General features: G+C 42.4%; 1 protein-coding gene across 8 annotated transcripts in view; it reads left to right on the top strand.

Annotated features, from left to right (window-relative positions):
* LOC110989416 (uncharacterized) overlaps positions 1 to 16,256 on the top strand; it is a 32,883-nt gene that overhangs the window by 4,275 nt on the left and 12,352 nt on the right. For 7 of the 8 annotated variants that reach the window (XM_087149156.1, XM_022253984.2, XM_022253897.2 and 4 more), the window contains 2 exons: positions 7,136 to 7,475; positions 15,942 to 15,995. In XM_087149156.1, coding sequence (XP_087005282.1) covers positions 7,223 to 7,475; positions 15,942 to 15,995 — 307 coding nt within the window. In that variant the 5' untranslated portion in view covers positions 7,136 to 7,222. The remainder of the gene's footprint in view (positions 1 to 7,135; positions 7,476 to 15,941; positions 15,996 to 16,256) is intronic. The other variant, XM_022254072.2, reaches the window with a different exon arrangement.

Raw genomic sequence — 16,256 nt, 5'->3', positions numbered from 1 at the left:
AAAAATGGAATTTGTTTCAGTCTCCTGTTTGTAATTTTGATCCAAACTTCTGAGTTTATGTCATTTCACAAAGTGAAAAGAAACTTTGCATTTTCACAACTTTTCACAGTATTAGCTAATGCAAATAAGTACAGAAAATGAATTCACTGGGAGATTTGGCTTTCACTACCACGTTTCTTCAGACCTGCAGTTGGGTTTGTCATTCCTTGCAAGATCTTGTGATCAAATTGAGCTGATATTTTTCATCAGCAGTGTGAAAAAAGGTTGTAACGGTTTGGCTTAACATCAGCCATGTGGGAGTGTTTTGAAATTAGCATGGTTCAGTTTTTGTCGTGCATGATTTGCATCACAAAGGCAACATGCATGCAATGCACACAGCGTGTTTCATAGATACTTCACAATATCACGTCCTGCTGGAAAGTTCGTAGTAATCAAAGTGGCAAACTGTGATGATTCAATTTGTTGCTTTGGCGGGGTAAGTCAAAGTAAAATATCAAATAGGTGTCCATTTGCACGCCTTTGTGCCTGTTAAATCAACTTATCGCCAATGCGTTGTTTTAGTTAAATCTTCTGTCTGCTTTGTGAGCATAGGGCTGCCACTGTGCATTTCCAGCATAAGTTTTGATTGGTCCTCAGCAGGTGAAAAAGACGATGATTCATGGTTTGTGATTTTTTGGGGGGGGGTCCCTCACAAAGGCAATCGGCAGTCTAGGAATTGCGATAGTGTTTGGGATGAACTTTATTCCCTGCCCCCACTCCCATCTCCATCATTGGGTAAGTTCGATGAGCGAGAAATTGTCAACTAAAGTCCATTTTGACTGGTAACCTATGCATGAAATACATCTGGCACAAGGCAAAATCGACCATTGGGTAACAAATTGTCGGTGATCAAACTTACCCATTAGTGACATTAGTGACATCACTTTGACAGAAAAAAATAAATCCAGATATCAAGATAACTGGTCAAGCCAGTGACAAAATGACACAGTCAATTTCTCATGTAAAGACTCTTCCCCTCCCCCGCAAGTGGCCTGGACAAATTTTGCATCATGTACATTGGTGCCAGATAGATGAAATAATTTAGGATTGAAGTAATTGTACTCCAGGGAGCTAAGCGACTGTCTAGTTCATATAAGGATAGGGTGGAGAACATTAGGAGAGGGGACCAGATAGGTACTTTCAACTCACAAGGAAGTTTTCCATAACTATACAAAGGAGTCGACGGAAGCAGGATTTAATGTAACCAGCTGGCAGATCCCACAAAATGGGTCCGGAGGCCACTTCTTTTTTTTTTCAGTAATTTTATTCAGTTTGCGGTGTAAGGAGCCAACCAAACTCTTTGCTTTGATGCATCACCCAGTTTGTCAACTAGACAAAAAGGACATAATTGTGATTCCATTAATTGACATTGTGCAAGATTCTTCTCAAAGCCTCCAACTCCGATGCAACTCTGGCGAATTGCGACCCATTTCTTCAGATAAGGTGACATATATCGGTGCAGCATTGCCTTGACTAAAGTGTGTCCTTCAAAAAGTCTGTGTCATAGCACTGGGACTCCCTGTCTCGCTTGACAGATAGAAAGCCTAACAGCGTCTAGGTCATTTCTTCTGTTCCCTACCCCCCTTAGTTCCCACCAGTTCCCCTCCCCGTCCACTCTTCATCAAATGTTTCCCAGGATATCCGTTCAGTGTCATCCCTCGTCTACTATGGGAAATTTCCAATTGTGAATAGATCTGTAAGTTTTGACACTTTCTCCCATCACAACCAGTAAGCAGTAACATTCTACACCTCAGATAATCCCATTGCAGTATTTGTTGTTGTTGTTGTTGTTTATTGTTGTTAGCATTTTCGTTCTGTACTGTCAGTCAGAAGAAGCTTGTTGAGATATGATGGCGTAGGACGTACTGTTCATGATCTTAGTTTGGTGACAGAGGAGAACCCTTGATAACTTTTCTGTTTGAGCTCGTAGAAGCAGATAGGGATACGATTGTTCCAGTTGGGGAGAATTTGAACCCAAGCCACAGAGAAGGTGGTCAGAAGAAACGTAGCACACACCTCAAGTGGATGTTTTATCCTGGTGCCTAAACTGCAGTGTGCATGTGGTGACTTGATGTGTACAGAGTGTACCTAAAAACAAGACCTCTTGCAACTGGTACTTGGTGACAGTTCCTGGTAACATATGGCAAGGAACAATTGAAGAAATGAGAAGTGCAAATCCCTCTGTAGGTTTTTCCCTAAAATCTGGGTCCAGGAGGCGGGCAGTGCCAAATGTCACTGAACAGAAGATTAACGAGGCTGCCATTTTTCTTTTCAACTGGTATGCCTCACGTGCGGAGTTGCATGTTTCCAGAGTTGACGTTCAGGGTTCACAGGAAACCCTCGCGTGTGGCATTTTGGCTGAGCCGCAGCAAGGACAGATAACCTTTAAGGCCGGCCCTCTTATTGCTGGGCCTTAGTCATGGGGGGGGGTCGCTCTCTCTGGAGAGCATAGACTCATTGCCGGTTGCCTCGGCGTAATCCTGCCGTGGCTGGATGGCAGTCTAAAAATAGCTTCCCTGCAGGAGATTTGAAGCTCTCATTTTTCTCATGTTCTGTGCGCAGTGATTGATGGGGTGGATACTTGCTTAGTAACTGGTTGGAGGGTATGACCATGTTTCTCTGAGGTTTTTTTTTTTTTTTTTTTTACAAAATGCAGACAGTACTCAAGGGAAAAAAGGCGGACTTTGAACAGTATCCAACATGTTTTCCTGACCTGGGCTTTGTGCATGAATACACCAGGTACCTCCAAATACTTGCATGAGGCATCGGCAGTACTGCCTCTTTTAAGGGTTTGTTTTTCATGCATAGCAAACTGTTACGAAGCGATAGCTGGGGGAGAAATTTCTGCTCAGAGGGGAGTAATTTAAGCCCATTTGTTAAAATGACTTTCCTGGAGACTCTCATTAAGTGTATTTTGAAGCTGCTAATTTTCAGCCATCACAAGAAACCTATGAAGGTGGCGGATTCCAACAGAAAAGTGCCTTGAAGATCTGCCTGCAGTCTTTTTTTTTTCTGCTGGGGTTTGTTTTTCTTGAAAAAAAAAATCATTTATTGGCAAGACTACATTGTAAATTGTTGAAAAGATGGAGCGGTGGTTTTGGCCCCCTCCCTTTGAAGGGTTGATTTTTTTTATATGAATGGCTTTTATTTCATTAATGAACAACTTAAATGTTATGCAGAAAAAAATTATGTTTATGCACTTATCTAACCAATGATAATTTTCCTTTTTTTTTAAGCTACATGGTCTGCCAACTTGATTGTACCTTGCCTGATGGTGAAGAGATACATGTTTGTGTTGGTCATATTGAAAAAAAAACAAAAACAAAACAGAAAACAATTACAGTAGGTGGCAGCGGCGGTTACAGCAAATGGTGTGCTGCCAGTTAAATATCCCATTGTTACACAGACAAAGGAAATCATTATTGGCACTTGTCAGGATGTTGTCATCAACCTGTGGGGGGGGAGGGGTTAAGCCCATGTAAACAATAGAGGCAGTGCCAGGCAAACTTAATAAAACTGTGTAGAGTTAGGAAGGTGTGAGCACATGTATGTCACAGGTACCGGATACGAGTTGATCAAATAGCAAAGTAACGTGAAATGACTCGAGCGGTGATCAGTAGCATACAGCCCCTGGGGGTGGGGTGCGTGGCCGCTTCGAAACGAGAGACATCGTCCCTCCTCCAAAATCTAAAAGCTAGAGTTTTTAGTAGGAGATAGGGCATGGAAAACAGCTGCCTTTTATTCCCTCCAAAAAAAAGGAAAGAATTTCTTCAGAAGCATATTCCTGAAATTTCAGGAAGCATTCTGAATCAGAGACGGGGTAAGGAAGGGGTCTAAGGAACATCTCTGCATCCATGAAATTCCATCCTTCTATTCTGTAAAAGCGGAAACAACCGTTGGCAATTGGTCAGATGCCGTTTTGATCGATGAGTAAACATTAATCATGCACCCATTGTATCATTGGTGACCAGAGCAGAACAGCGGCCACCACACCTTTCCTTTTTTTTTATTGCACCAAGGTTGACCACAGACCCGTGTCTCTTGACTCCCCCGGTTATGCCAGACGTGACGTGCCAAGGAATTTCTCCAGAGAGGCCGATTCATAAGCGCGAGTTGTGCGTTACCGTCTGTGTTCATTGTGCTGCGGTTTCACGGGTGCCGGCAAGCATCACCTTTAAGGGTTTATTGTCTGTGCAAATCACTCGACGTCAGTGAAAATCAGTTTGGAGGAGATAATGCAAACTTGGCCAGGAACTCAGTGGGTTTTGACGACTCTGAGAGGTGACTCTCTGGCAGGCGTACGGGCACAGGCAGACTGTCAGCGTTGACAGATAAATGGGGCTGATTCGGCTGTGAATCATACCCAGCCCCTGGGTAGAGTTAAAGACGACTGTATCAAAAAGCTTGACATTAACTGCAAATGGCATAGCACTGAGCAACTGTGCAGGGATGCCGTTAGTTTTGCACAGTCATGTTTAATAAGCTGTCAGGAATTGTAATTAGTGCTGGTTGTCTGAAAAAAGACATGGACTCACTGTTAGTGTTGATTGGTCGTTGCAGTAATACATCCCAGTGATCTCAGAGATGGTCTCTATATTCATATGTCAACTCTTTTTGGAACCTAACTAATCTGATGTGTACACACCAAGGACATGGTGTCCTCTGATGTCATCTCTTTGTTCTACACTCCTGGTGTATGCTGTCTAGTGTGCCAGTCTTTGTAACCAGATGATGAGGACCAATTATATATTACATGACAGCTATTTTATGGACCAAAATTATGGGAGTACACGTACATTTAAATTTTTCACCTTTTTATTTTTCCTCAAAGTGTATAGAACCCTCCAAATCCATTCCCCTGGTTACACTGATGACAGGTCTATCGACTGTGACATACATATAAATATAAAATGCAAATCTTTTTTATCGAAGGATGCATAAATATAATTTTTACCGTACACTCAGTTGACTTGGATCAAGTCCGACTTACGTTGCTCTTCCCAAGTCGGCCATCCCTTCACATACGCAGTACTTGGTCATCGCGCTTGGCCGCTTGCATAACTTCTTATAAGTGCTCTCAGTTGATAGGTTTTCTGCAAAATCCGCCATCAATGTACGTGTGTCACCAGTCAGTAAGTCCGACTTGACAGATAAACCAATCAGATTCCCCGTCCGTGATATGTAGTCACTCATAATTGCATATGAGCGACATAATCGTGCATAATGTACCAGTATACCAAATTTCCACCAGTGAAAGTAGCCAGACTTGGAATTTTCACCAATCAAACTAGTCAGGCTTGTAGACATGCTCATTATAAAAGTGGTATGAATGATGTAAAAACAAGTCAAGCAATGTGATTGGCTGATACTACTTTTGGTCGATGAGCCCATTGGCTGTGTACAAACGGCTGGCAGATTTGTCAAGTTGGGATTTCTGAACTCACAGTAATAAGTGGATACCAAAGGGGCGAAGCAAGTGACGAAGCACGTCCTGAATATCTAAAGCACAAATGCAGACAACGTCATGGAAGATCCTGACTTAAGTCAAGTCTGTACACTCGCACTCAAGATGGATTCCTCTCCAAAGATCCCACATGGTTTGATGCGCATTCAGTCGGAAGCTGGTTGCACGTTAATTCTCTTTACCATTGGTGTACATAAACCATTGCACATGGACTTGTTACTCGCTTATGGGACTACACTTGTGTTCGCACTCAAGATGGATTCCTCTCCAAAGATCCCACATGGTTTGATGCGCATTCAGTCGGAAGCTGGTTGCACGTTAATTCTCTTTACCATTGGTGTACATAAACCATTGCACATGGACTTGTTACTCGGTTATGGGACTACACTTGTGTTCGCTCTCAAGATAGACTCCTCTCCAAAGATCCCACATGGTTTGATGCGCATTCAGTCGGAAGCTGGTTGCACATTAATTCTCTTTACCATTGGTGTACATAAACCATTGCACATGGACTTGTTACTCAGTTATGGGACTACACTTGTGTTCAGATATAGATGTTCTTTGTCCCCACAACTCCATCCCGACTTTCCTAACAAAGGAACATGGTCCCCTTTCTGTGCGGAAGGCTTACCCACAACTTATCCTTCATTAGTTCTCATAGACCGCGGGTTTCCATGCACCTATCGTACCCTCTTGGATTCCTTACTACCCGAAGTAAATTTGGACCCCAACCTCAACCTCGCCCTCCATCCACTGTTCTTGAACCACAGTTCCTAAGCAGCAGTTCCTGGAGTCACCTGGAAAAGAGATCATTAGCACTTGTGATATTAAACCCATCCCGAGGAATCTGGAACTGACTCAAAACAGACTTTCGTATTTCAAAGGAAAAAGGAGTCAACAGGAATTGATAACAAAACATACAAACAGACATGTATGCATGAGAAAATGTTTAGGCAGATCACTGGCTGCGTCATCACTCCTTATATGTTATTTGAAATCCAGGGAACCATCGGTATAAATGTATGACTCTCAACCGAAACCCACGCCTCTGTGTCACTTTTGTGGTTTTGCCAGTTGAGCCTTGTGGTTTGGAGAAGCACCCTTCAAGTTTCATTATTTTACCCGAGTCCATTGGGCTCCTTTCTCTGGAGGGAAATTTTTTGTGTTGATTCTGTCAACTCTGCTGTGGTCAGTGACAGAGGAGCGTTAATAAATGTGGACACGGCTATTTAAGCGTAAGAACGAGTGAGACGGACTAGTCATTCTCGAGGAGAAATCTGAAAGATGGGTGGATTATCTGCTTGCATATGTATACGGATAAGTGTTTATGTAAGTGTGCGTAATGTGTAGTTTGACACAGTGGCATGAAAGGCTTGAAATTGGGGGGGGTGGAGATGTACACTTTTTGTCCCGTTAGGGTACTGAAAGCAATTAACTGTCCGCAACATCTGTGTATCTTCTAAATGTTTATCTGTTGGTTGCGTTTATATTAAACTTTCAAATGGGGGTCCACCCATGCCCCTCCCCACCATAGACAGCTGTGCCACTGTTTTGAACTTTGTCCTTAATTTCCAGGAATTTTGTCCCGTATAAGCTCTCGTACATCTTTTTTTCTTCTTGTCAAATTTACAGTGATGGAATAACCTGAGCAAGTCTCACCGTGACTACCACCGTCGCTACCACCACCATCCCCCCTCCCACCCCCCGAAAGCATTGGGCATGATGGAGATAAAACGATTCACGCGCCACGACACCACCTTCAACGGCTGGCTGCTGAACCGGGCCTCGCACCACGGCCTGACGCACTTCTTCTCCCGCCACTGGCAACGCAACTGGTGCATCCTTGCCAACGGCCAGCTCCACTACTTCAAGCACCAGGGCAGCACGTCCCTGCACGGCTGCCGGCTGGTGTCCAGGGCCAGCAACCAGAGTGACCATGAGCCCCTGGGGTACGTTCTGGAGATCCACCAAGGTAAAGTAGGTTTTCTGAAACTTTTTAACCTAATATAAAATGCGTCATAATTTTGTTTATTGCCTTAATGGTTGTCGGCAACTTTCAGCATCCCCAAATCATTCATATAATTTTACATTTCTAATGCAATGGTATTTAATCAAAATTTTGAGGGACAGGTGCCCACTATTTAGATGTTGAGTTTCATGCATTCAGAGGATGACATAAATGTTTGTTGAACAGAAATAAACATTTGAGTTGATGAACGGTGTTTTTGTGTATGCAATGAACTATTTCACTGCGTGACACTTTGTCACTGCAGAAAGGTTTGGATGTAATCATTTTTCATTCCTCATATAGAGAATCTAACATTATTCTTGGAGACATGGGTGTATGTGCTCTACACTCAGAGCTGACATAATGCGGTCAAATACCAATTACCGCAAAGTAAGCCTTGTGTATTTTCGTGGTACTGCATTGCCAACATTAGTAATCAAAGAGACTTAGGCAGTGTATCAACTTTGCGGCTTTGCGGTCGCACTGGATACTTCCAGAGTGTTTCCTCCTCTTCACACACTGCCTCACTCGTCCAGAACAGCAAAACTTACCTGGAAATTGCCTTGAAAAAATCTGTCTCTTGCTCCTCTCAACCAGTGCATTGTAAATGCCAAGAGTCCTGCAGTGCATGTGACTAGCCCCGGTAGGTCACGTACGGTGGTTTTCCCCACGGGATACAGGGGGTCAGTGAAGGTTCAGCTGCCGTGTGGCTGCCTAATGTTGTGACCAAATGGCTGTAGGGGGTAAAGGCTTGGCCTGCTGTGTTTAATTCAGACAGTTGCATTGGAGGTTGTAAGTTATAAGTGTAACTTGTAAAGCACTGCTGTCCTACGGTATGCCAGAATATCCCGACTTCCTGACTGATACACTGCTCGAGGGACATCCAGTGTGAAAACCTCTCAACGATTTCAGCGATTCATTTCCAAAGCAACTCTTTCTCAGGAGGCCACTTTCTGAGCCAAGTTTTGGCAAAGTCTCCCAAGACGTAACATGGAGCACCGGCCATGGGCACAAATCAAAAGTCATTTGCTTGAGGTTGACTTTCTTGAAGAAAGTTTGCTTGTAATTATTTTGTGCAAATTTTCATTTCCTCTTTATCCAATGTTTCTAGGCAATCTGTTAATTGGTCTATACATGCAGCTTAAAAAAATTATCTTTCTGACCTTTTGCCCTGAATGGATGACAAAGTAATCCAAAGCAGCTCTGAGTTGAGACAGAGTGACTCTTCATCTCAATTGAGGAGGTCAGTGACTTCTTTGAACAGCTGTCCTTATGGCCGTCTGTATTTGCGACTTTAATTATGTGAGAAGAACCCTTTCCGATAATGGTGCAGTGCTGCAAAATTATTAACTTTGTGCTAAATATTTAGGCTCAGGAGAAGAATAGCATGTAATTAGACATTAAATTCATTTCTCTAACAAGTCCAATTTCTGTTTAAGTGTGAAAAACAGACTGCAAAAGGCTTTAAGCAAGTTCCTGAGAAATCACTTCAGAGACTAATGTCCATTTTTGAAATCTTAAATGTAAATATGGGACCAGTCACTTCGCCTAAACAACAATGATGCTTCAGTGAAATCTGAAAAATATGCCGTTCTCATGAGTGATTTTGGAGCATTCTTGACAGTGTCGCTTGACCCAAAAGTGCCTCTGACCAAAACAAACCAGAAATCCTCTGCTCGCCTGCTGGGAGGAAGTTGCCAGTAATGACAGGAAGTATCCCTATATCATCAGCTCATTGCCAGGTAGAGTTGCCGGTCAACGATGAAGGGGTAAACACAGGTCATATGACCCGTCTCGATTCTTATCTGGACTGTCTGCTGTCAGCCCAAAAGCTTCCTGGTAAACCAGTTGGCGAGTGTGTGACATGTTGCAACAAGTGCCAAAAAAGCTGTGAACACTTGCAGCAAGTTGTCGATTTTGTGTTATTTTTAATTACATGTAACATGCTGTAATTGTTAATATTTGGCTAATTCGCACTTTTGCGAAACTTTTTTAGTCAGTGATTTAACTTAGATCTGAAGGAAATAGTTCTTGTTGCACTGTTTGGTATATCCACACTTAACATGCACAGATTTTAATTTGTTCGTTTTTTTAAGACTTCAAGTCACATATCAGACCTGATAATACTTGTAGCCATTGTAAATCGTATTGGCTGTTGACATGTATACTTATTGCTTTTTTTTTTCCTTATGAAAAAGAGGGCCTCCCTCTTTGATCATTTACCATGTTTCTGCCCAAGAAAAAAAGGGTAAAAGATCAGTCATTTTGGCAGAAACCTGATGCTGATGTCCATCAACCAAACTCCCGTCCAACATAGGGGTGACTTTTTTTTTTCAAAACGATTTTATTTACAAGTGTGTCAAAAATGACGTGCAAAGCAGCCAAGTCTGTCAGCATTTTGTTACATTGAGTGGAAGGTCTCAATGTTGCATGAGTGCTGTTGTATGCTGTGCTGGTCTTGGCAGACTACTCTCCAAAGTGAACTATACTGTGCACGGCCGTGTTAGTCTAAAACAACGGATAATGGAAATAAAGGTAGCACTTTAAAGACTAACTAAAACAACAACTGCTATGAAAGCTTATGCAGTTGTTGTTTTAGTTGGGCTGCATCCGAATCTCTTGTCTAGAGCTAGGTCTAGGTCTTCACTCCATTGGAAATGCGTGGAGATGCGTCGACAATAGACCTAGCTGTAGCCCTGGAAGCCTGTTTCGGACACGGCCTTTGCCTTTAAAGTGATGTTGCAGTTGTTGTTTTAGTTAGTATTTAAAGTGGTACCTTTATTTCCACTCTCAAGAATGAAATGATATCCTCACCAACCTGTTTTCTTGTAATCTCAAGTCACACTACATGTACATTTGTGTATATTGCCATCAGCAATTAAAGGATCGAGTGACTCTCGTTTTGGGGATCAGCGAAACTCATAACTTGAACTCTGCTCTTCGCACGAGAATCTCGGGCACTCGTTTCAAGAAGGGAGAAAGCTGAAGAAAGCAAAATCATTTTTCCTCCCTGCTCACAGGATACGTTGGTTTTATTCCCTGTATCTCCAAAGGGATTAAATGGTGGCGTGAGTCAGGATGAGTGTGTCATGCTGATAAGATCTCAGCTCCAACCAATTACACCTGCCCTCATGCAGCCCAAACCAGTGTGAGTGAGTGTGTGTGTGGACTGCTTGTCTGCTAAGGAGCAGCTGAGGGACGACAACATTGAAATAAACTGGTTCATGGTAACAAAAGAGTGATCACGGCCATCTATCAAATTAAGACCCATTAAAAGTACTTGAAAAATTCGGTATAGACCTCAGGGAGCACCACTGACTATTTTGTATCTACTTGATGGACAGAATCACCACACATTCCTCGTAAACTACATTCTGACTGCTTGAAAGTAATGTACCTGTGTTACTCTGAGTAAACAGTAAGACTTTTGAAAGTAACTGGACAGTTCTCGATAATCTGCCTTGAGCTGAAGCACCCCTCATCGGTTGAAAAGAGCCATGTTGGTTGGGAGTATTCATTTTGTTGGTAGCAAAGCGACTGCAACACTTGCATTTCCTAGTTGTTCATGAACCACCGATGTGCAGTTGGTACCAAAGGAGCCTCTGTTGCCGAGGAGATCGCGCCCTCTCTCAGTCCAGCTCGAGGCCTATTATATCTCATCTCAACAGTGCTGTTTATATCTCGAGTCAATATGTCTTTTACTTCTTATCTTATTGTTGTATTTGAGCTGGAGGTTTTCCACTATTTTTTTGTCAGTTTGCAGGCAACAATTACAATAATAACATCACAAACCAAGCTACAGCCAGTGTACTTTTAGAAGAGGTTACAAGAAATTCAGTTGTCTGTGTTAAAACTTTTGTTTTCAAAAAGCTGAGGGGGGTTTCAATTCTGTGTTTGTTCGGTGCTTGTCCTAGTCATAGCTATACAACTCCACCTTGACTGGAGCTATGACTTCCTTCCATCAACCCTCCCCGGCAATGAGTCCCTGCCATAATTCACAATGACACCCCCCCACACCCTTTCCTGTCCCAATTTTCCCTAAATAACAATTAGAAATTGCCTTTGGGAAACGGGATCACGATCGGCGTACCCAAACACACTGACATCGTGGAACAAAGGCTTGGTCCTGTGCGTGATTCATGTATCACATGAGCTTTGAAGAGTGTACACTCACCAACCCACAAAGCTCACAGTGAACTTCAAAGGTTAAGGTCCCAAATCATGCTGTGTCCTGTACCGGTATGTATTCATGTATCACTTTAGGGGCATGACATCGATGCGTTATTTCCTCTAGACATTGGCTGATGTTTGTCGTACATGTACCGGCACAGTTGGGGCAAATAGTTTACAGACGCTTGGTAGAAACACAGTTTTCCATAATTTTTCACTGTTTGAGATACACGTAGTTTTGCCAACTTTTTCTCTATGAGGTCAGACTAATTGCATCTCAACTCAATGTTCATTGTGTGTACTTCAATTGAAAATACCCAGAGACATTTATTATGGTTCAAAATATTAATATTGCTGAAAAAATATTTTGTGAAAATTTACATGTTATACTCCCTTATTGTTCAAAAAACGCTTCAGAACATGGTCCACTGCGACCATGGGATGTGACAAAAAATACAGGAAGTGGCACTGAACACCAGGGTTGGAGTATGTACAATTAATTTTTGTTGTTGTAAATGTAAATATGAATCACATGGGTGTTTTTATTTGATGCATGCACAATGTGCATTAAGCAGAGACTCATCTTGTCTGTCCTCATGAAAACAGAAAAGCTGGTAGGAATGATTGAAGTTGTGAAATTTGAGGAAAACTGTTATTGTTCTACCAAGTGTATGTAAACATTTTGCTCCAGCTGTTTGTCTTACTGGAATGTATGTACATGTAAATGGGTAATTCCAGAAATTAGGGGTCCATTTTTCTCTTTTTGTGTTCCTGTCACATCTGACATATGATTTGGTAAGTTCAGAGCACATTTTCTAATTTCCAAGAGTGATGAATTAATGCAAATTACCTGCCAAACAAATAGTAACAGTTTGAAGTCAATTCCGGTGATGTTTCCATCATGCCAAATAACAAGGGTCAGATGTAATGTAACAGGGACACGAAAATGTCACTCTTTTGGACCCCTAATTTTTGGATAACCCAAATACGTGTTTGTGTTTAAATGTTACAAGTGACTGCAGCTGAGTCACTAAAACTGTAGGAAACACAGCAAGGTGTGGTTACAACGTGATGGGGACACCCTTGCTGGGCTGCGTCATTTCAAGTGGTCATTAATCAAAAAAGCTTGAATGTTATGGAAGTGTGAATTGCCAGTTGGTTCAGAAAGACGGTAACTGTGTGGTGGCACTTTTACAATTGTTTGAAAAATGCAGCGTTTAAAAGAGGGAATTTAAAATTGAACAACAAACATGGGGAGGGGTTGTTTCATGAAGAGTAGAAAGCAATGAATATTATGCAGTTTACTATACTCTAATTCGTCGTGCAGTGACACCATGTTTGCGTGCTTCCCTTCATAACATTCAAATACTGGGTGCTGTGATTTGCCTAAATGCATGTTTGGCTTCCGTGCGTAAATAAAAAAAAATTATTTCTCTTCATCAAATTAATCTCACTCCATGACACAGACTCATAAGCAATGCATTAGGGTGTTACTGATACACAACAATAACCTTAACAGGGAGATGTCACCTTTCTTATTAATATACTAATTAATATTTCTTTTATTAGTATTATTATTATTTTTTATCAGCTAGAGTGTGGGGTGGGTTGACACCCCCTTCCATCTGGACCTGAGCCTGTGCAAGGTACATGTATCACTCCCCATTTTTCACCATGCAAACTTCATATCTAGAATCCGAGCTCATTCAGTTGACGGAATTCACATGTGTGACTGTCTGTTAACTCTTCCACAATTAAGCACCCATTGAGACCCACCAAGGGCTCTGGTGGGCTTAAAGTCCTTATCTTCCTCTCTCATGCTTGGGTATACATGCTCCACACACACAAGCAACCAAGGGTCATCCTGTGTGCCGCCAAGGAGGTAGCCACTAAGCCTCACCTGTTGTCCCTGACCACAGCATTGACTCAGCCCAGCAAATGTACTCCTGGAGTCTCTTTGTAGCAATTCATGCGGTTTTTGCATTTGACTCACTCGTTACCAGCATCGCCCTGCGAGGGTTGGTCTCACCCCAAGTCCCATGTGGTAGGCATTTGCTGGTCCAGCCTGACATTTGTCAGATGACCCACAGTGCAAAATACAAGTGACTTGAAATGGCCATGCGTATTACTCAGGCCACGCATCACGTGTATTGATGGCATTGTTTGTAATTAGCCTCCACAGAATCAGAAATGGATTCCTGGAAGTAATTAAGGGTGCACAACCAATGCCTGCCATCTTTACTTTTGGAGATCCAGATGTTAAATTTGTATACATTACTAGGGAGAACAGTTTCATTTCTGCAGTATTTAGCCAAAATTGAAGTTGGACGCATCTTGGCCGTGGTATCAATGTTTATCTTGATGTACATCCCAGCGTACACTGCAGATATTCCCCATCAGTATGAAGCATCGCTGTTAAGGTCTTGACCACATGTAGCTGGGAGTAAAACACAGAGTCTGTCAGAACACGGGGCTTCATGTATAAAATTCAGATCAAGTGGCTACAGCCACTGACCCGTGGCTCTTGTAGGTGAACATGCCATTGCTAGCTGCCCAGATAATACATGTATGTTCTGTTGGCCCTAGGTACCAGCGTTCTGTGGGCATCAACCCTACTTACTTGTGCTGGTTAGCGACGAAGCCTCACATTTCATGTTTGTGCTAATTTGTACTAAACTGTTTACTAGCTACATGTACATGTAGTCTGAAGCTCTTTCAAAATCAAATTTCAAAGAGATAAGCAGAGTTTTGTTTCTTCATATGCCCTGAAATTCATAGCCCCTCATTTTTGTCATTCTTGTCTGACTATACAACACCCTCATCGGTTTGCACGAAGACCCCATATTGGCTCAAGTGCATTTGCACAGAGCTTTAACATTCTATCTTTTAAAACCAATATTTTGCAGACTTTTCTCCGCTTGCTAAACCTGTTTCTGCTATTAACACACAAAGCAGGTCTTCTCACTGGCAAGAAATGAAAACAAGGTGATGAGTTGATAATTGCTTCAATTTAGAAAGGTCAGCTGAAAGTGATAAAGGTTTTTGACAGGCAGAATTGAATTCAAGGATGATAAATATCATTTATCTGAGCGTCATAGTCACACTCCTGGGTGATGATAGATGGAACGCAGTTGCTGATGACTGCATAGGCAGTAAATCACTGTGCAGACACCTTCAACCTGTTCATTTCTAACTGCAGGTAGCAGGACAGTGCACCGCACTCAAGGACCTTCCGCATCTTTCTTTAAACACAATGCAAGCCACAAGTTTGACTCAGCCTTTTTTTTTGAGACAGCAGACACGTGGAGTCTTGTGACACTTTCCGTCCGATTTCTTGAGAATGCCGGCACTTTGCAGATGTTAGAGTGTATAAATGAAATTGCTCCTGGATTTTGTCAGTGCTTCTGAAATGCCTGGGGCCATTTGCAGTTGTTGTGGGCACCGCCCAGACGGCCCCACCCAGTTTTTGGGTCAAGGTGCGCGCGCATGTCAGTGTTTTTGTAAGTTTTGTCTCTTGTGGCTGATGAGTGCAGTGCCTTCCGATATATAGGCGTAAAGGCCTGGGTTCAATTCACAGCTGATGCAGGCCTTATGTGAGTAGAGCTGTTGATCCTCTCTGGTGCCACAAGGATTTTGCTCCAGCTCCTCTGGTTCCCCTCCCCTCGCAAAACTCAATATTTTCAATCTCTAACTTTGCTCCACAGTCACTACTTTTTAAGGGTTTTTTTGGTGGTTGCCTGAAGCACCTCTGTACGTGCATGTTTTTGGCTCAAGCTACGTCCTTTGTAATTCAGCCTTGCGGACACAACTTACATGTAGGAATGTGAAATTGAATGTTTAAACATGTTAAATGTTGAAATTCTTGTCCTGCTAATGACAAGTTCATTCTGAATATGCAAGATCATGTTTTTCTTGTTCCCACAAAAGTAATTTGCAGCAAAGTTTTTTTCCTCTTTTTTTTTAAAGCTAATTCTGTAAGCACTGTAGCGGGGGGGGGGACATATGTGATGCAGGCTTCCTTCAAATATAGTCATGCCCCCATCACCTCTCCCCACTGGAATAAAGAAAGTTACAGAATTATTAAGAAAAATGGAATTTTTGTGGTCCCCGCTGTGACATCTAAGCCCCAACCCCCACTTTATCCCTGTGACAAGAATCCCTGCCGCACCAGTATCTTCAACACTTCCTGTCTGTATGTTTTGGTTCAGTCTTTTAATTCTCCGATCTCTGATCTCTTTCTTCTCATTCTTTGGTGAACAGAAACCAGAACTTCGTCAAAGAGAGGATCACCTCACGATCGACAGAATCCAGAATGTAAGTGTATGTGTAGAAACAAATTAAGAACAGGAATGGTCATGCTGCAACAACACTGAAGTCTGGGCCCTCAATGCTGGAAAAGACAGCTCTTTCGAGTCAATGCACTGTCTGTCGCCAGTGCTATACTATCATCAAGAGGCGGATCCGGCCAAACGGTGCCAACAACGCTGTGCTCCTGTAATATAAGCCTGGATTTGCTCTTGAACATAGTGCTGGGCCAAAATATTGCGGCTTCTTTTTCCTGTATGTGTTATTAGG

Source organism: Acanthaster planci, linkage group LG19 (genome assembly GCF_054643075.1).
Source record: "Acanthaster planci isolate LZ-2023a linkage group LG19, COTS_SCS, whole genome shotgun sequence".
Classification (NCBI taxonomy): Eukaryota; Metazoa; Echinodermata; class Asteroidea; order Valvatida; family Acanthasteridae; genus Acanthaster; species Acanthaster planci.
The sequence above is the reverse complement of the archived record's forward strand: the minus strand, read 5'-3'. Positions and strand labels throughout refer to the sequence as shown.